The sequence below is a fragment of the Leptonotus elevatus genome, chromosome 21 (assembly GCF_054856555.1).
Source record: "Leptonotus elevatus isolate MCC_2025b chromosome 21, RoL_Lele_1.0, whole genome shotgun sequence".
NCBI classification, from domain to species: Eukaryota; Metazoa; Chordata; class Actinopteri; order Syngnathiformes; family Syngnathidae; genus Leptonotus; species Leptonotus elevatus.
This window is the reverse complement of record NC_141259.1, coordinates 7,747,730-7,768,099: the sequence shown is the minus strand read 5'-3', so window position 1 is coordinate 7,768,099 and position 20,370 is coordinate 7,747,730. Positions and strand designations below refer to the sequence as shown.

The window sequence follows — 20,370 nt, the reverse complement described above, 5'->3', positions numbered from 1 at the left end:
TTTCTTTTTAATTCAGTTGTCATTTAACTATGATAAAAAAAATAATAATAATAAATAAATAAATTAAAAAAAATATATATATATATACACACATTATTTCTCTTTGAATTTCCTTCATAAGCATTCAGCTGTTAGCATTCAGCTCCAAGCATTCCCACACAATTTCTGCAGGAATTGCACTTAGTCTAGTTAATAATGTGAAATTTTTTGAAATACTAATATGTTTGATATGTCTGTTTATTTTTTATATCTTTGACAGTTAAAAATGTACGAATTTAAAGCATTGTGACCAGATGTATCAAATATGACGCAATTCAAAAGTCATATGTTGTTTGTTCAAAAGGACCAATAAATACAAATTTTATCTCATATATTTCATAGTTCAGGCTTTATAAGGTTAATTTAAAAATGTATTTATGTCAGGTCAAGTCTGAAAACTTTACAAGTACACGCCACGATGAAAAGAAACCCACTGATACCAATGCTGATTGTCACTCTTCATTGTTTGCAAGAGGCCGTAAAATGACTGTGATACTGTTTGTGGGCTACTGCTATAATCATTATAAATTCAAATTAATTATTCATATAGAAATGACACGGCTGTCAGTGTTTATTTGAAAGGGGGCGGGTAAAGGTTGTCGAGATTCCGAGGCTTTCCTGTTTGTGGAGAGATTGCGGGGAGGTTGGAGGCAGAAAGCGTGCGCCAGCTGAGGTCATGCGTGTCCCACTATCTGGCCTTGGGGATTTTATCTCTTGCGTGTGCGCCGTTAGCGAGAGATTCAAATATAGTTTACGTGAACTTGGTGTGAAGGTTGCAAGCAAAGCGGGAAATAACAACATTGTTTACATACATAATCATGTTTTAATCAGACTGCTAATGAGCACTATAAGATGCCCAGGGTAGCTCATCAGGGGCAATGCTTAGCCTCTGATGTGGATAACAAGAACAATTCTGGAGTTTAAACGAGACGCGCCAAGCCCGAGTTGCAAACTCCACAAGGCCATTTGCGTTCCACATCTGCTGCGTTCAGCCCACCCTCCCGCTTGCGGTTTCCCGTTTCCCTACCTTGCCATTTTCTGCCTCTCCCGCTTTCCCTCCTTCCGTCTGGCGGCCATCCTCGACCCCTGCCATCTGTTTCTCCGCGAGCCACGCGCAGACGAGACAGGCGGTCTAAGAGAGGGAGCGAAACAGAGGATGAGGGAGGAAGAGGAAACTGGAGACACTGGAGTCATTTACTGGGTGCTGGCACGGAGATATGACCAAAATAAGACATGTAATGAATTCAAAGTTGGCTCATTTGAAACTATCTCCAGTTAAATTCAGATACATTTTGACAGGAACTAGGAAGTGAGATCAGATTTTCTACAGCCTTTCTGTACGCAAAGCTAGATTGTGTCTGAAATAGGAAGTCAACCCAAACATTTTCTTTACTATATGTCCTATGCACGCCCGCTAGTCTAAACACAACATCCTGATTAATATTGTGTTTGCGGAATATCGATTAAGCAGCAAAATCCACCTGTTTTTAATCCATCTCAAGCGGCGGCCATTTTCTCACTTGCTGTTGACTGAACATGACATCACAGCTGCTCCGGCTCAGCTAACGACCAATCACAGATTAGTTTAGGAATGTCACATGACCAAATTTTAAAAAACAGGTGGGCCGTGATTGGTCGTTAGCGACAGCCATTTTTGACTGAACATGACTTCTTCTTTTTTTTGCTTTTTTTATCAATTCGAACTCCGACATACAATTCAAACTGAGCACACAAACCAGACACAAGAAAAAGAAAACACACAAAACAAAACAAAACAAAAACAAAAAAAACTTAAAAGTTCTAATCAGAACTAAATTTTTCCGGATCAGCTAATGACCGGAAACAGATTAGTTTAGGAATGTCACATGACCAAATTTAAAAAAACAGGTGGGCCGTGATTGGTCACTAGCGGCAGCCATTTTTGACTGAACATGACTTTTTTTGCTTTCTTTATTAATTCAAACCAGAACTGTGCTGTCAAACAAGACACAAGAAAAAGAAAACACACAAAGCAAACAAAACAAAAACAAAAAAAACTCAAAAGGTCTAATCGGACAGTCATTTTTTTCCGGCTCAGCTAACAACCAATCACAGCTCATTTTAGGACCGTCACATGACCAAATTTAGAAAACAGGTGAGCCGTGATTGGTCGTTATCTGAGCAGCTGTGATGTCATGCTCAGTTGACAGCTCGTGACAAAATGGCCGCACCCATAAGATGGGAAAAACATAATTGAGAACGGCAACTGAGATTTTTTGTTTTGCTTTTTGGGCTCACCTTATCTTGACTCTTCTTCCTGGCTACCAAAGAGATGTGGAAAAATACAAATGTTGACCTCGTGAAGTTATATAGTTGATATACGGTACACAGTAATTTATTAATCTATTTGATTTTTTGCTGGAACCAAAAGTATGAGTGGTGATGAGGATCAAGAATTGGCAGCGACCACACATTGATGAATTAGGATTTAAAATTAAAATACTCTAATAGCGAGCCTCAATTGATTAATTAAATGATTAGAAGCTATGCACCATGGATTGAGTCCATACCGTGTACATAAAAGATGGCAAATATGTGAACATAATAGATTACCTTAGCGTGTGTTTGTCTGAATGTCTGCCCTTGAGTTTCAAACATTGGCAGTTTTTCCACTGGGTTTGCGGCCGCTACGATTGCGCAACAAATGGCCGAGCAAACATGGCCAAGAGCGAAAAACTCGACAACCAAAAATCTGATCTTATCAGAAAATAACTTTTTTTTAAATAATTTCAAAATTATGAATCCACCTGATTTCAGTTGCAATATTCAACCCTCAGAGAGCAAATCTCGCCAAATATTCACATGATCTGGTCTATGCTTGTCATGCTTGTCAGCATTTAAACAATGTCATTCCAAAGCTAAGTATGCGAGCGTGTCTGTGTTTCCTGAGCAAACGGAATCTCGGCAAATCTTCCTGAGCGGAGCGAACAAGTTGCACGCTGTTTTACAAGGAGGGGGGGGGGGGGGGGGGGGGAGATAAATCTGTCAGGAGTGTCAAGTAGCAGGCGTCAAGGCGGCCAAAAAGCAGACGCCTGCTCGCTGGCCAGATTCTTGTGGCATCAGATGGCTGAAAAAACGCCAAACAATCGCACAATAAACACACAGACGCGCACACAAACACATACACTTGCTTGGCTCGGGGACGGCAGCCAAAAGCAGTCAGTTCGTTGGCCGAGGAAGAGCGGGCCAGATTCCCCGCATGCAGACAATGTTGTGTTTTAATTAATTTTCAAGTGAGTGAAAAGTAAACCACTTGACTTAAGATTGTTGTAGGAATCGATCTTTTTTTTTTTTTTGTGGGAGCATTATTTGTTTTATATGCTCTTGTGTTGGAGCTTGCATTGTGCAAATATCCCTTTCACATTTTCAATTTCTATACAATAACATTAAGGATGGTCTATCACACTTTTTTTTCAGACTGATACCAGTATGAGTACTCAACTCGTTGGTAGTCACCGATACCAAGTACCAATACCACCAGTGCTTGTGATACATAACCCCACCCTCTCCCCCCCCCCCCCAAAAAAACGATGACAGATAATTTGAGAGAAACAGCTATATAATCACAATTTGGCATTTTTCCTTAAAATTGCATGAAATTAATGTACCGATACCTTGATATAAGGCCGGATATCGACCCGTTACCGATACCTGTTATCTGTACTTGCCTAACCCTAATTTTAATGAAAACCAAACCCCCAAAAAACAATTATAATAATTAAAAAAATTACAATTACAATAATGAAAAAACTAACAATTATAATAATGAAAAACTTAAAAAATATTGTAATTAATGAAAAAAAACAATTATAATTATGAAAAATTTATCAAAAACAATTATAATTATAAAATAAAAAACACGTATTACTACAAAGGTTGGGTAAGTACTGATACCAGGTATCGGTATCAGGCCGATATCCGTCCGTATCTCAAGGTATCGTCGGTATTTGCAATTTGGCCCATACCATTATCAGCCACCCTCTTGTGACTGTTTTACAATCAGAAATCAGAAATTAGAAGAATAGAAAATGTCCATTAATTTCATTCAATTTTAAAGGAAAAGCTATATTGGGATATATAGATCTTTCTTTAAAAGTGTCTTTTGTCATTTTGGGGGGGAAATTTCATGTATAAAAAATAGGAATGTTTGATACCATTTTTTCCAAACCGGTCCGAGTACGAGTACTCAACTCTTGAGTAGACACTGATATTGATGCCGATACCAAGTACAGCTGCCGCTAGTAATTTTGATACATAAAATTTCACTCAAAAAACAATGAAATATTTTGAAAGAACGCTACATATCCCAATATAAAATTTTCCACAAAAAGTATGTGAAACAAATGGAAATTTCTTATTCTTCCTATTTCTAGTTTCAGATTGTAAAAAGGCCACAAGAGGCACTCGCCGTCGTGAGTACCTTGAAAGGCCTGCTATCGGCCTGGTTTGATACCTGGTATCTGTAATTTTGCTCATCTCTAATCAAAGGTACTAGTGGTATTGGTACCTGGTATCCATATTGGTGACTATTTAATAGTATGAACGGTACCAAGAAAGTGTAATTAACTCATTCACTGCCATTGACGGTTATAAATGTCAAAAAATTATTTTAACTATTTCTATTAAACTTTTTTTTCTACTTTTGTTAACAAGAGTATGATTTTTTTTTATTGTACATTTAGAACAGATATAAATGTTGTGATTAATCATGACTTAACTAGTGAAGTCATGCGATTAATTACAATAAAAAAAATAATCGCCTGACACCCCTAATTTTTAATAATCGTCTCATCAGGCGATTAAAATGTTTAATTTATATCTTCACTAGTTTCCTCACAATTAATCACAAATTTTATATCTGTTCTAAATTAACAATAAAAAAATTCTAGGTTTTCATACTTTTGTTAACAAAAGTGGGGAAAAAAAGCTCAACTAATAGAAATTGTTGACGTTTATAGCCGTCAATGGCAGTGAATGAGTTCATAATTGTTTGAGTTACCACCATACACTCGGTGGAGAAAATGTTACGATTTCAAAGCTTTCTTGCTCCTCACTAGATTTCCTCCCGAAAACACACAAACTGGGTTACGCGGAGGGACGGCAGCTGTAAAGAAGGATTTACAGGGGGCCGCCTGTCCTCCCAGCAGTAGGCTGATTGGAGGGGCCGGCTGTGTTTGTTAAGGTAATGGGCCCTAGGTGAGCTAATTCACAGGGTACACGCTCCACGCTCTGTCACCTCAGCAGCACCTCCAAGGACTGGGTGGGGGTCATGGGTGGTGGTGGGGGGGGGGGGGATTGATGGTCCAAGCTCTCCCCCCAAATCCCCTCCGCCTTGCTTGGTCTACTTCAGCTCCACCTGAAAGCGATTAACCGGGGCCAGCCATGAGCAAACAAGCCCCATATGGAGTGTCTATAGGCTGGAGCCTGGGGAGCCTTCCTCCACCTCTTTTGCAGAAAAGAGGCCTGAGCAAACACGGCTAATGAAGTCTTAACAAGCAGCCCGGGGTTAGTGTGAGCCCGCTAAATGCCACCGAGGCTCTTGGAATTGTGTCCGGCAGATTGGCTAAATCTCCTCCAAGCTTTTCCCTTTACAAGATAAAGTTGCATTAGCATATCTGCGTCTCGCCATCTCATACGGTCTTGGAACTGGGAAAAGCGGTCACACTTGATGGGCTTCCTCTCGGAGCGCTTGATTATGTCGGCCGTTTAAATGGAACGCATTAACTTTGCTTCCTGATGTTCATTGAGGATTTTATTCATTGGTCACACATCCTTCGCAAAGCTTTGGTGCCGGCTCATATTCTCTCACAGCATGAGGCCAGCGCAAGATGAGCAGATATCATATCGTCATTGCGCTGCCCTGCTCTTACTTTTAACGCATAATGAGAGATTTCACACCATTGCACAAACAAGCACTCAAGCAGTCGGCCGAACTCTTGTCTCGCGGCCAATAACGGTGCTCTCGGCTCATTTAATCAAGCTGTGCTGTCCAAGCAAGCTCAAGTGCGGGCTATTGCTTTCATTCAGTGGGTCAAGGCTGTAAAAATAGCTACCTCATGTCATTAAGATCGGGCTGCAAACCAAACATAATATCAGCAATGTTGGATTATGCTTGGATTGGGATAGAGGATGATGCCTGTTGTGCTTGACCATAACTTGGCCGACAGGAAATTTTACTTTACATACACAGGGGTCCTTTCCGTTGTTGTGTCTGTAAAAGAACCTAGATTTACATGCAAATGTGATTTGTTTAATATTGTAATCCCTTCATATTATGTCGAGCAAAAAAAAACAAAAAACATGTATAACGGAAACGTAGGCTATGGTGTTCCACAGGGTTCAATTCTGGGGCCTCTGCTGTTTTTATTCTAGCTGCGGTAAAATGATATTTCATTTTTATATTTTATGCGCATAGGAAACTGATGGGGTTCAGTAACTCCAAAGGTTAACAACCACTTGTCTAGTACTAACCAATGCTAATTCGTTGTTAAAGCCAGTTATAGTAAATATTCATATGAAACACATCTAGGACATGAATAACGCCAAACGTATTAAATTAAATACAAGACATTTTGAGCCCTCTATTTCATGAGTATATATTTTTTTTCATGCATTGCACTGATAATCCATTAGAAGGCAGTATCACCCAGCTGATGGCTTTTCCAGCGACTTTGCAAGATCGTCCTAATTGAGAAAGGAGAGACACCTATACTTAATCATTTATAGTGGGAAATATTCTTTCAGATTTTTGGAAATACTAATATGTTTGATATGTCTGTTTATTATTATACTTTTGACAGTTATAAATGTACACATTTAAAGCATTGGGACCAGATGTATCAAATATGACACAAATAAAAAGTCATATTTACATATTTAAGAAGAATCTGAATTTTCTCTCATATAATTCATAGTTCAGGCTTTATAAGGTTAAACAATCAAATGCAAAACAGTACAGCAACAAATGAACGTAATTTCTTATGTCGTATGTTGGGACCATACCACATACACAGAAGACAGGAATAAAATTTAAACTTTACAACAATTTGATTGGTGGAAATATGATCGGATGATATTTAGCATTATATGCAAAACCGGTGATCAGCTGTCTTAATTTGCCCGATCGATCAGTGATGTCATTGATTGGATCCACGAAATAAGACATTACATGTTATATTTAATGCTCATCAGTATTTTTTAAAGATTTTTTAAATTTTGTTTTATTTTGCCCCAATGCATTTCAGTTGACGTCAATTACATGTTTTTTCACTAAATGTATTGCTCTATCTTCTGATCGCATGAGTGATCAGTTATCTGTTTGTTTGGTTGTTGGTTTCAAACTCAATGTTCACTGATCAGATGAAAATCCTGATTGTGTAAACTCTAATTTTCTGCAAAAATATCAGTTTGAACTTCATTCATGCATGTGGTCAAGCAAGACGTCAGCATACCCATGTTGTGCTGTTTATTGCTGTTTTGCTTATTCCATAAGAAGTACCAGCATCAACCAGGGAGGCTCGGGATGGAAACTGTAAGAAAAGAATATACACAGTAAGTTACATGACGTTTATAGACTCACATTCAAAGTATTTGCATTGGACCTCTTTATTTTTTCAGGAAAAAGTCACTGTCAACTATGACTGAACTCTAGCAGAGCAGAGATAACCAGATAACAGTAGATAATGAAATCACACTGACTATTAAGTGGCGATGACAGAAATAACAGCAAATAGAAATTAGTACAACAGGGAGATCATCAGTCACACGCGCTAAGCGCGTTAACACAGATATGAGTTCCTCTGTCTCACTTTGCTCTGCTGCTTGCTCTCTGCCTCGCGCAATTACGCCTCCCGCGGAGCTCTATGCAAGCGTTAAACGAAACATTAGCACCTCATTTGAAAAATAAAACAGCTTTTCACAAGCACAGGCAGCACCCTGGGCAGTCTTACCATGCGCAAATTAACCAGTTTAGCTAACTGGCACTCACACGCAGATATGAGAAGAAATCCGTGTTTTTACGTGTTGCGTTTAGGGCGACTAATTAAAAAATAATAATAATAATAAATACGATTTTTATCATATCAATATTCATCTGACCGTGTGTATTATTATGGTTATTGTTTGCCTTTTTAAAACAAAATCCGATTGTTATTAGCGGCCCGGTGTCAACAAAGTAACTTCCGCACAACCTTGAATGACTTGGCCTCAGCCCAGCCCCCGCCGCCTCGTGATTGGAGGATCTCGTTTGGGGGCGTGACCCGCCAGCCTCTTGTGTATATATCCACCACTTGGTCGGCTCGCTGCTGATTTACATGAGAACCAATAATAAAGAAGTCGCGAACGCGCTGAATGTGTTTCACTGAAGGGCAAGGCGAAGACGCACGTTTTGCTGATTGCAGAGGATTTTTGTGTGCGTGTGGTTTTAACGGACTGGTGAAAGGTGACAGAGAAGAAGACGGTGGATTCTCCTTTCCTCTCCTCCATCTTGACTGCTGCTCGCCGCACTGAAGGCTGCCGTCTCTTGCTACATTCAAAGTAAACACTCGCAACTCCATGCAAGCCCCGCGGAGACGCGAGATGGGCTCGCCGCACGAAATCTGACCGTGGAGGATTTATTTGGATCCCGCACACACACACACACACAAACGGAGAAGGCGCTGAGACTGCTCGGCGAGATGGAGCTGTTTGGGATTTACCTGCTCCTCTCCCTCGCCCTCCTGCCCAGATCCAGCTGCACCACCGCGAAGGAGATCACCTGCCAGGAAATAGTCGTGCCCTTGTGCAAAGGTATCGGCTATAATTACACTTACATGCCCAACCAGTTCAACCACGACACGCAGGAGGAAGCCGGACTGGAAGTCCACCAGTTCTGGCCTCTGGTGGAGATCCAGTGCTCGCCCGATCTCAAGTTCTTCCTGTGCAGCATGTACACGCCGATCTGTCTGGAGGACTACAAAAAGCCGCTGCCGCCGTGCAGGAGCGTGTGCGAGAGAGCCCGAGCCGGCTGCGCGCCCCTCATGAGGCAGTACGGCTTCCCGTGGCCGGACCGCATGAAATGCGACCAGCTGCCGGTGCAAGGCAACTCCGACATGCTTTGTATGGACGACAACAGGACTGACTCCACCACGGTGTCGCCGGTGATCCCCAAGCCTACGAATCATCCAGTCAAGGGGTTCAATCCACCCAAAGTGAAGCCAGGTAGAGTAAGCCCGCCTCGGTTGCACAAACCGGCTGCAGTCGGCTGCGATTCGGGTTGTAAATGCCTGGAGCCGATGGTGCCGGTCAACGCGGAGCGCCACCCGCTGCACAACCGCGTCAAAACGGGCTACATCACCAACTGTGCCATGCCTTGCCACAGTCCTTACTTCACCCACGACGAGAGGGCTTTCACCGCCTTCTGGATCGGATTGTGGTCCGTGCTGTGCTTCGTGTCCACTCTGGCCACAGTGGCCACCTTCCTCATCGACATGGAGCGCTTCAAGTACCCCGAGAGGCCCATCATCTTCCTCTCCGCCTGCTACATGTTCGTGTCGGTCGGCTACATCGTCAGGCTCATCGCCGGCCACGAGAAGGTGGCCTGCAGCAGGGACCTGGACGTGGAGCACATCCACTACGAGACCACGGGGCCGGCGTTGTGCACGGTGGTCTTCCTGTTGATTTACTTCTTCGGGATGGCCAGCTCCATCTGGTGGGTCATCCTGTCGCTGACGTGGTTCCTGGCGGCCGGGATGAAGTGGGGCAACGAAGCCATCGCCAGTTATTCGCAGTACTTCCATTTGGCGGCGTGGCTCATCCCCAGCATGAAGTCCATAGCGGTTTTGGCGCTGAGTTCCGTGGACGGGGACTCGGTGGCCGGGATCTGCTATGTGGGGAACCAGAACCTGGACAACCTACGCGGGTTCGTCCTCGCCCCTCTGGTGATTTATTTATTCATCGGCACCATGTTCCTTTTGGCTGGATTTGTTTCTCTGTTCCGGATCCGCAACGTCATCAAACAAGGCGGCACCAAGACGGACAAACTGGAACGGCTCATGATTAGAATCGGGGTCTTCACGGTGCTCTACACGGTCCCGGCCACCATCATAGTGGCGTGTTACTTCTACGAACAGCACAACAGGCAGTACTGGGAAATATCTCACACCTGCGCCAACTGTTTACACGAAAGGGAGCGGACAAGACCGGACTACGCCGTCTTTATGTTGAAATACTTCATGTGCCTTCTGGTGGGCATCACGTCCGGAGTGTGGATCTGGTCCGGGAAGACTTTGGACTCTTGGAGGACTTTTTGCACCAGGTGCTGCTGGGGGAGCAAGGCCACCAGCGGCTCCATGTACAGCGACGTGAGCACGGGCCTGACGTGGAGGTCGGGCACGGCCAGCTCCGTGTCCTGCCCCAAGCAGATGCCATTGTCGCAGGTTTGAACAAAAAAGCAGCTTATGAGGGCTGCTAATTGTTTGGGAGATAACCCATCACACACCCTGTCTTAAGCAATTTGCATTGTAATGAACTGCTGCTGGGGAGAACTTTGAAACAATGTCCAGGCATTCACACAGGTTTAATTCCTCCCTGTTGATATGAATTAGAAGCTCATCTCCAAATTTTTGGGGGGCATTACTTCTTAACAAAGCATTTTTTTTTAAATGAAACATTTTTCTACCTATCTCGTGCCAGTCAATCAAGTCAACTATGGTTTAAATTAAGCCTTAATAGTGCCTGTAGCACCCTATAATGTAAACGCCTGAATTTGTCATAACATTTGCACTTAAGCAAAAAAAAAAAAAAATGGAATCATTTCACCAATAATGTAAGAAGAAAAAAATCATGACTGACATTGCTGTTTAATGTTATATAATTGAGGGTTTATTATTACATTTTCAGTTGTTTTTCCCCTCAAAGCTGATCATGTAGCAGATATTTTCAATTTCAGTCCATAGTTGTACATTTTGTCTTTGGAGAATCTAAGACTGTTATATACATTCACAGCAAAATATGTTCAAAGTTTGGTGTTAAATGTTTCAGAGTTGATTTCAACCCTCAAACTGATCATATCAAACTTTAGTATTTATGTTCATTTTCAGTCCAAAATTTCGACATTTTGTTTTGAGAATTTACGACTGTTATCTACGTTCACTGCAAAAATTGGAGCGATCAAATGTTGCTGTTAAATGTTTCAAGTGCATTTTTAACCTGTCTGATTTTAAATAGAGGTCAGTTGCAGCGTTAATCAAAGTAAGCTCCGCCCACTTGATTAAAACGGCTCTGCTGCAAAGACTTCTGGGATATGATTTACTATATACTGTATGATATTATTAAATTATTCGGTTTTGTGACATTTTTGATGGAGTTAAGTGCAAATCTTATTACATTTTCAGGAAATTATTACATTATAGGGTGCTACAGAGCCCCGTTTTGTTTTTGTTTTTTTTACGGGTCATTCATTTTGTAATTTCAAAAATGTATTTATATACTGTACATTTGTGCATAAAAAGAAAAGTTTATAACTATTGTATATTTGTAAAAAGTGTAGATGTCTTTTTGTGGGAGAGCAAAAAAAATATGACTTCTATTTTGACAATAAAACATTTGATAAATTTAAAAATGGATTACTTTGCGTATTTATTATTATTATTTTTTTGTGTGTGGTCATCATTTGAAGGACGACATCCCTTTTAACCGTCAGAAAGTGGTAATTAGAGGCAGGGGTTGAGTTGGAGCATCTCCATGATTGTTAAAGTCCTCTTCACATGCCCGCAGAAGCCCGCTTTCTTAATTTAGTAAAAAGGGGGACCGGGCTGAATGCGGTGTAAATGCGGTGAACGGACCCTTTTCATCTGCGCAAACTTTGATCTTTCTTTTCGAACAGCGCCGAATAAAGGTGCTGAGTGTTAGGAGTGTCCGTCTGATGTGCCAAGGTTCCCCTAAACGTCCCCATTTGGAGGCTTTGATGGGCATTCTACAATTGAAAGAGCATTTTGGAACCCTTGCTTCTTGGGCGATCGTCAGGACTGAAACCTGCCAGTGCCCTTGGATCTTGTGTGGGTTTTTTTCTCCTTCTCTTTTTCGGCAGGCCTGAATTGAAACATCTCTCCATCGGGCTCAAGCTGTGTCAGCGAGTGCAGGGGCCTTGACGTGAATGATTGTGAAATTGCAAAGAAAGAGCCACAGGTGGTCTGTTCACATGATCTCACATCTTAGGAGCGTCTAATTGAGGTCTTTTTGTAACAAATGTATCGTGTTTTGGACTTAATTAAGCCTTAAAGCTTTTATTAGAGGTTATACTGTAACTTTAGAAATGTTTTTGATTAGCTAGTTTTACAGGCATAATCCGGGACAGCTAAATGACGTGAGGAGAGGGAGGGGGGGGGGGGTGTACCCGGAAGAGCGGGAAAAGGGAGAAAAAGCTATGAAAAGTCACCTTATCTGTGGGCAAAAGAAAATGAGTTAAACGTCCATCTTTACTTCATTTCATAAAAATCATCATATACTTTCCTTAATGTGTACACAACACGAATAATACTCATGTTTTCCATCCACCTTGCACATTGTTTACCTCTGCCATTACCGCCAACAGCTCAGCCAAATTAAACACCAGCAACTACTGCCATCTATTGGTTAAATTGCAGAATTACAGCTTTACTTCAGCTGGAAAACCACACGTCCCCGCGCCAACATTGCCATAAATTATCTGTCTACCACAGAAGCATGCACATATTCTATAATTATCAAACAACTGGGCTTCCGACACTGATTTGACAAGCCGGTTTACGAGGGAAAGTTGCAGGAGTGTCTCTGAGATGACTCGTTAGAAACAAAAGCAGTCGGGTGCTGTAAAAGCTGCACTGGCCAAAACTGCAAATGAAAATACAACGTAAACAGCCTTAATTGGTCTCGACATTTGGTCTTGAAACGTGGGAGTCCGGGTTACATTTTTTTTTTCCACAGACCACAGTTTCCGTGGGTGTATTCTTACCCTAAATCAAACGCATATCAGCGACCTCTGAGTTGGCTGACCTTTCTAGATTAATGTTGGAACTTCCTGACCTCCAAGCTCAGGCGCTTATTCCCTGTTGGCTCGTAGAGATGCCAGATGTTGGAAAAAATAAAGAGAGTTTGTGGGTCTTTTAGACTGCATGGCATTCAAAGGGTGTCACTGGAAAAAAAAATTCCCTTCTTTTTAATTGAGGCCTCACTATTTTTGCTTTATTTACTTAAAAAAAAATATTACTTTAAAAGGAATACAAATGGAGCAGCATTTTGCAACCTTTCCAATGCGCCTGACCTACTGACATGTTAAAAAAAAAAAAGATATTATTATTATATTTGTTCAAGGTCCTGACTTGCCATTGTCTTCTTTGGACATTGTCCAGCTCTTCTTACAAGCTTTAGTGGTCCTAGCAGTGCAAACCTGCTGCCTGCTCCAATCCCACAATCCCTAATTTACGTCACAAAGCACAAGATTAAAATGGTAAAAACCGCATGTTACAATTAAAAAGTAAATATACTTCTTTCTTTCTTTTTAATGGGAGGGGGAAATCCTTGCAATGTATGCTATTTACTGAGTTTATGCTGCTGAATTGCTATTTTTATTTTATAAATGGTAGTTTACAACATTGTCCACTTGAGGGCGCCATCGCTACTGACTGATACGTGTCTGTACCGTAACAAAGACGCCATCCACTTTTTTGGCCTTTTATTGTTATTATTTTTTATTATTGTTATTGCGTCCAAAGCATTTCACGTTTGTCTTCACGTTTTTGGAATGATTATCTTATAGCCTCAGTTTGCACAGAAGCACAACAGATAATAAAATATATACGTATGTACTCTGTAATATTGGCTCCAAAACCAGATTTAGAAATAAATATTAAAAATAATAATAATAATAACACCAAACACTTTTACGCCTTCTTTAGTCAAGAAACACAAAATGAATCTGAAATTGATATACTTGTAATATGTTCACGTGTTCATCAATAAATAAAATCCACAACAAATTAACTAAACTATTCAGATCAACTACGTAAATTATTTATAAATCAGAACACAGGTGAAGATAAGATACAGAATATCAACGCTTCAGTTTTAAATTTAGAAATAAAATCTCCCAGATGAATAGAAGCTGTATAATGCTAAAGACTCATCTTTGTATTTGTTGATGGCGGTGTTTCGTTTCCACCCGAGGAAGTTTCAACGGGGGACTCGAAGCAGGTTCATCTGGTTTGATTTGCATTTAAAAAAACAAAACAAAAAAAACGGATTAGCAATACAACACTCCTTAGAAACACTTTTGACAGCCAGATTTGCAATTAAGGATACCTGATTAACTCTAACTAACAAAGGCAAAAAATGCATCTTAGGTTAAGATTTGTTGAGATTTATTACAAGAAAGTGTAATATAACAACTGATGACAAAACCCTGGTATGAAAATGTGATACAATACCAAAGAGCAGCTGAAATTTCAAGTGTAAAATTCATTATGTATTTCACATTTTTGTGTTTCTCGAGGACAACGCAATGCTAAAAATCATCGTCTAAAAAAACAACAACATTGGAATATGTGACAAAAAAATAAAGTGCGACAAAAAGCTGACATTTCTTAAATGTCACAGTACGTCCCATTTATGCACATCACATTTGAGTCTCAGTGACAACAAGATTGAACAGCTGTTAAGACGTTCTCAAAAATAATTAAGCAGGGTAATTACCATAAATGCTTGAATTAAAACACTTCTGGACCTTTAAATGTACCAGTAACACAATTGAATGGAAAAACGGCAAGTATAGCGTAAATGTGCATTATTGCTGTCAGAGCTGGACTGGCCATCTGGCGTACTGGGCAAATGCCCAGTTGGCTGGCATCTTTTAGGACCAATGCAGTGCTTTTGAATTATTATTTTCCTGCATTTTACCCCAAGAAACTGGCTCACAATTTAGAGGGACTAGTCCATTAATCCAATTGGAATATAGACAGCAAACTGAACCAACATCAGTCAATATCAGTGGCCGGGGCCGATTTTTTTTTGTGCCAGTCCAGCCCTGAATTTGGTGCAATATATTCTTACACCTTTGCACAAATGGTTCATTGAATGACATCCATCATTTTTGAACGTCGCAGGCTGGCACCGTCATAAACCAAGGACACCCGGTACACCTGAAATTAACTCATTTGCTCCCAAAAACATATAAATACGTTCTATTTTAGATATTACTATGCTCCCAAAGACGTATTTCTAAAAAAAAAAAAATGTGTTTTATGTTTGAGCATACAGAAGGCTTTAATGCACTGACCTGAAGTGGTTGCTCAAAGCAATGGTAGTTATTACAAAAACGGCCAACAGGTGGCAGCAGAGCATAAGAGATATACCATGTTGCAAAAAGCTCTTTTCCCCACTGTTTTAAACAGATTTGTGAATAATTATGAAACTTAGCTATATTCTAATGCTAATTGTTGCAAAACAAAAACAGATTGTTTTTCTTGATTAAAGAACAGACTCTAATCTTGGTAGGTTTCATGTTTTTATAGCAATAAAACACAATATTCTGTGGGCCAGGCAAAATCGGTCAAAATCCAGTAAAACAGCCGGGGAGCGAAGGGGGTTGCTTCAGTGAAACTGGCCGGGAGTGAATGAGTTAAGCATTTTGTTACCCACAAAAAAAAGTGATCTGGCTTTTGGGTGAAATGTCAGGGTCAGCCTAAAATGCACAAAAATGTAACTTCATTTGACCGCAACTGTTCCCATGAAGCACAAGAAGGTGCGGCATAGCAACACCTTTGGTGATCTGGGGAAAAAAAATACCCAGCGGTCACTCCCGTTCTGTGTGAGTCATAGTGCCTAACATTGTGAAGATAGGTGAGATCGAGGTGGCCCGAAGCTTTTTTGTTATCACCTTCCAAAAGAAACCGCAAAAGATCAGCAGATATCATCTTACACAAAGGACAACTCTCCAGGCTGAATGAAACGCGTGCGAGCCGCTGATTTACTACGGGAGCCTCCGCCCACGCCGGCGTAAAGCAGATGAGGCTGTCAAACGCTCCTCACAGCTGAGGTGACTGTTAGCATTCTGCGAGACGGTGAGGGTCTGACCCTTAAAAAAAAAATCTGCGCTTTGATCAAAGTGAAACCATAGCTGACATCCCAGAGGGCAACCGTGGTCCTTTTGCTGGGCTCTATTTGTAGCAATGTTGCTCCTCCAACGCTTGCTAGGCCTTGAAATAGAGTGACAAGCTGTCGCCATAAATACGGAAACTTATGGGGGTATATACTTTATGATCATGGTGTCCTTTGACTTGTGACGGACTACGCTTACTCTTAATGGTATCAGAACCTTAGCATAATACAGCAGTCCTTTGACTTACAAATGTCTTACGTATCTTACTCGAGTGGTGATACATCGGCATCTTGCTTGTTACTCGATAAATCGGTCAAGGTTAGCGTGACCAGTCTTGTATGTACCGGGTTAACTAAGACCGTCTCGGCTGTCAGTTTACTGCAACTGCCTCTGTTTTGAGTCGAAAGTGCCAACAGATTTTGCCAGCCCCATTGTTTTATCCCGCACTTACTCAGTTTCCGGGTTTTTGGGCTATGTTTATGCCAATCACACAGTTGTCATGTTGTTATGATTCATACGACTAATCCTTAGGTGGCAAATCCAGGTCCAGAAAGTAAAAACCCCTGCCACATTTTGGCTTTAGCCCCTGATAGTAGCTAGCTAGCTAACGAGCACCAATGGAAGTAGCTAGCTAGCACCTGGGGCTAAAGCCAAACTGTGGAAGGGCTTCTACTTTCTGTGCCTGGATTTGCCACCTCTGGTTACTTTTAATCACTCACAGGCGTGTTTTTGTCATACCATAAATAGAGTCACTTCCTGTTTTGGTGTCTAGGAATCATAGGAAATGTAGTCCTGCTAGCCTAATGTTGCGTTTGCTGGTCAGACCCAACGCACGCTGAGCTTTTCTGGCGACATATTTCCAATGTTACAATGCGGGACCGGCGCAAGGTAAACCACACCGCTATGTTCCAATAGGGACGGAGAAAAAAGTTTGGATAATGGTCAGTGCATTGCTTGTTTAGCGCTATTGAACTGTCAACCAAGAAAGCGTTTAGCATTAGCTAAAGTATCATCATCAGTCACCAGATTGATTTGTTAATTTCTTATACATTTTTATGTTTACCGTTTTCAGTTTGTAAATTGTCTCGGTGCACCACCTAGTGGTTAATGTTATATGCATGTGTAGAAAGTCAGAAACCGGAAGTAATTGATTTTATGGAACGAGCAGACAACTCCACTCTTGTCGTTTCCTTGCAGTTCTTTCTAGTTCAAGCATCGTCTGCAAGTGATTTATGGAACAACTACGCGTACTACGCATGCAGCGCTTACATGTGTGCCGTATTGTGGACGTTTGCTAACTTAAAATGCTAATGCTAATTGATAAGCACGAGCGCTAATTGTTAGCATTTGCAACGTTTGTCATCTTATGGCCATTCATGTGCGTGTAGCGCAAATGTTAATTGTATTGTATGTTTCTTGTTTCAGTTTCACAATATAAATAGACAACTTCACTGCACACATGGACTCCGCTGAGTTTATGAATGTTTAGCTGCTTGGATAAAATAGCAATTCGACTAGCAAGGCCTTGACATAAATAGTTCCTGATGAGAATTTATTTACTTTATTTTCAGCAAAATTGTAGTGTCTCATTTTCTAAACTTATTAACTGCCATTGACGGCTATAAACGTCAAAAATTCATTTGAACTATTTCTATTAGTTTAACATTTTTTTCCACTTCAAATCTAGTTTTTTTTTAATTGTTCATTCAGTTTTGTACATAAAATTTGTGATTAATCGCGAGATAACTAGTGAAGTCATGCGATTAATTATGATTAAAAACTTTTCCCCCCGAATTTTTTATATTTTCTTTATTTTCTTTTTTTTATTCATTCACTGCCGTTGACGGCTATAAACGTCCAAAATTAATTTGAACTATTTCTATTTAACATTTTTTTCCACTTTTGTTAAGAGTATGAAAACCTATAATTTTTTTCATTGTACATTTAGAACATATAGAATTTGTGATTAATCGTGAGTGGTGAAGTCAGTCATGTGATTAATTACAATTAGAAACCTTTAATTGTCTCTTTTTTTCCTTTTCTTTTTTTTTTAATGAATTTATGGAAGTGAATGAGTTAATTTTAAAAATCTGGTCACTGTAAAAGTAAAAGAAAATAACCCAAAGATGGACCGCCAAGGTTTCTGACATGAACTTTGACCTCAAGCACCAAAGGCGCCCAAGGGAGAATATGCAGGACAGGCCATGACCTCTTGACAGCGTGGTCCGGACTGGTGGAAACAGGTGAGCCATACTTTTAGCTCAAGGTCGAAGTGCGCCCCACCCAATAAGGCTTAAAGCTCGCTCATCTTCCCTTCCACGACTCGGGGGAGTTTTTCTTGCCGCAAGATATTGTTGCTTTGCATCAAAGGGTGTAAAACACAAGCTCCAGAGGGACGGCAACACGAGCTGCCGGCAGTGTGTTGATGAGCCGCAAGTAACGCACAATGAGGTAGAACGGCGAGGGATCCAACAGTTGTTGCCACTATGTAAAGCTGGATCTCAAGTTGCTCTCACATCTTATTTACCTTGGTCTCATCTTGCATAACCCTGAAAATAAAACAATATTAAGTCACACCCACTCGGATCTTTTCTCCTGACCTTCATCGTTAGATTGTTCCGCGCCACTGCCCAGTTCCACCAAAGTGTACTGAGCAATCCTCTTTGTGGAGAGTCCTGTTGCCGTGGGCTCGTCTCTCTTGGGTTTTGGTGACACCCCGGGGTGAAGCCCAAGGTCCCGCCTGGGGGGCGGCGGAGGTTTGAGCCTATTGCGTTTATTAACACAGACGGCTCTGGGGGTCCCCGCCGGCTCGTCAGCTTCCGTCTCAAGACCGTCCTCCCGGGGAGGAGAGTAGCCATTGTTTCCGTCGGTGTTGCAGCCCAGAGGTTCCGACGGATGAGGGGCAGATCTCGCGTCCTGAATTATTTTGCAAGAACCCCTGCTGCCTTGCCGTTTCCGGAAACTCCCTCTTTGACCGGCCTCCGTTTCAAGAGCTTGACAACCCAGGGAAGAATTTGGATCCGGGGTCCGCAGGAAATGGTGCTTATCCTCATAAACGCACTCCATCAACTTCCTCTTACTCTTCTGCCTCACGGAGCGTTTAATAGCGCAAATAAAATCCAGAGTATTTAGGAAAAGGGACAAGGCGCTCACGCCGAACATAAAGTTGAGCATCAAAGTCTTCTCAGTCGGTCTGGAGACGTAGCAGTCCACTTGGGTGGTGCATGGAGAGTGTTGGCATAGAAACCTCCTTGGGATGTAGAACCCAAACATATAGTAGTGCGCCGCCCCAAATCCTGCCTCCAGAAAAGTCCGGAAAATCAACTGAACTATATAAGCACCTGTGAAGCATCGGCAGACAAACCCTCGCTCTCCTCCTGGAGATTCTTGCTGGATCTTGTACAGCTGTACAGTCTCACCCGGACCCAAGGATCTCACGGTTACAGTGAGGTCATTTGACACCTTATGGATCACATAGATTGTAAAGACCACGTGGGGCAGACTTAATGTGGCAAGTTGTACGAGCCAGAAGCGGAAAAGGGATATCGGGGAAAATAGATCGTAGCACACGTTGGCGCAGCCCGGTTGGATGGTGTTGCATACAAATCGCTCCTGTTCGTCCTGGTAGAGAGGGTAACCAGCAAGGAGGAGGAGAAGGACACGTAGAAAGATCATCACCGCCAGCCACACTTTTCCTGAATTCAAAACATTGCAGGATTAGAAGAGTATCACAAACTTAAAAAAACTGTCTACTCACCTATCAAGGTTATGCTTTGATTGATTGAGATAAAGATGATTTCTGATGGACTGGATTCCGCCATGTTCTGTCCATTCAGAGTCAACCAAGTTTTGGGCCGCTGGCTTAATTCTCCTCAGCATTTACCACCCTTTGTTTTCTCTTAGACCTGCTGAAAACTCAATAACACTTGGTTGGACAAACCCAAAAGCAGGTGGAACATAGTCAACATTTTTGGGTAGCTAAAATCCAACATGATCCATGATGAGTTTCCAAAACTAACAGGAGCGGAAACCAGGCAAAATGCTCCTCAACTCCTTCTCCCCGAGTCTCCTGCAGACAACTGGCAGTTCTGAGACAACAGAAGACGAGAGCGAGCCCCATTGTGGGTCTATTCTTAACGCGCTAGCAAAGGCACGTCGCTGTCCTGCATGGCATTGCGGAG

At 41.5% G+C, this 20,370-nt stretch overlaps 3 protein-coding genes across 6 annotated transcripts in view; 1 reads left to right on the top strand and 2 right to left on the bottom strand.

Annotated features, from left to right (window-relative positions):
- The window catches only part of LOC147155722 (uncharacterized), a 253,608-nt gene extending 245,340 nt beyond the window's left edge, over nucleotides 1-8,268 (bottom strand). For 3 of the 4 annotated variants that reach the window (XM_086065616.1, XM_086065617.1, XM_086065615.1), the window contains exons 1-3: nucleotides 8,028-8,268; nucleotides 7,530-7,607; nucleotides 1,067-1,171 (exon numbers count right to left, since the gene is read on the bottom strand). In XM_086065616.1, the coding sequence (XP_085921742.1) occupies nucleotides 1,067-1,171; nucleotides 7,530-7,533 (109 nt within the window). In that variant the 5' untranslated portion in view covers nucleotides 7,534-7,607; nucleotides 8,028-8,268. Of the gene's footprint in view, nucleotides 1-1,066; nucleotides 1,172-7,529; nucleotides 7,608-7,886; nucleotides 7,939-8,027 lie in introns of all 4 variants that reach the window. The other variant, XM_086065614.1, reaches the window with a different exon arrangement.
- Nucleotides 8,269-8,375: 107 nt separating this feature from the next.
- Nucleotides 8,376-11,668, top strand: fzd8a (frizzled class receptor 8a). Its single transcript, XM_086065611.1, has one exon. The coding sequence runs from the start codon at nucleotides 8,754-8,756 to the stop codon at nucleotides 10,497-10,499; it is 1,746 nt and encodes a 581-aa protein (XP_085921737.1). The 5' UTR covers nucleotides 8,376-8,753; the 3' UTR covers nucleotides 10,500-11,668.
- A 7,092-nt stretch (nucleotides 11,669-18,760) lies between these two features.
- gjd4 (gap junction protein delta 4) lies at nucleotides 18,761-20,010 on the bottom strand. The gene is made up of 2 exons (XM_086066421.1): nucleotides 19,947-20,010; nucleotides 18,761-19,884 (listed from the first exon to the last, which is right to left on the bottom strand). Exons 1-2 carry the CDS (start codon nucleotides 20,008-20,010, stop codon nucleotides 18,761-18,763), a joined length of 1,188 nt encoding a protein of 395 aa, XP_085922547.1.
- Between the last annotated feature and the right edge of the window lie 360 nt (nucleotides 20,011-20,370).

Excerpts from the sequence above, each read along its gene's own strand:
- fzd8a (XM_086065611.1), top strand. The coding sequence starts at position 8,754 with ATGGAGCTGTTTGGGATTTACCTGCTCCTCTCCCTCGCCCTCCTGCCC.
- gjd4 (XM_086066421.1), bottom strand. The coding sequence starts at position 20,010 with ATGGCGGAATCCAGTCCATCAGAAATCATCTTTATCTCAATCAATCAA. Across the intron at positions 19,885-19,946 it reads TCAAAGCATAACCTTGATAG|GAAAAGTGTGGCTGGCGGTG; the intron begins GTGAGTAGACAG and ends TTTTGAATTCAG.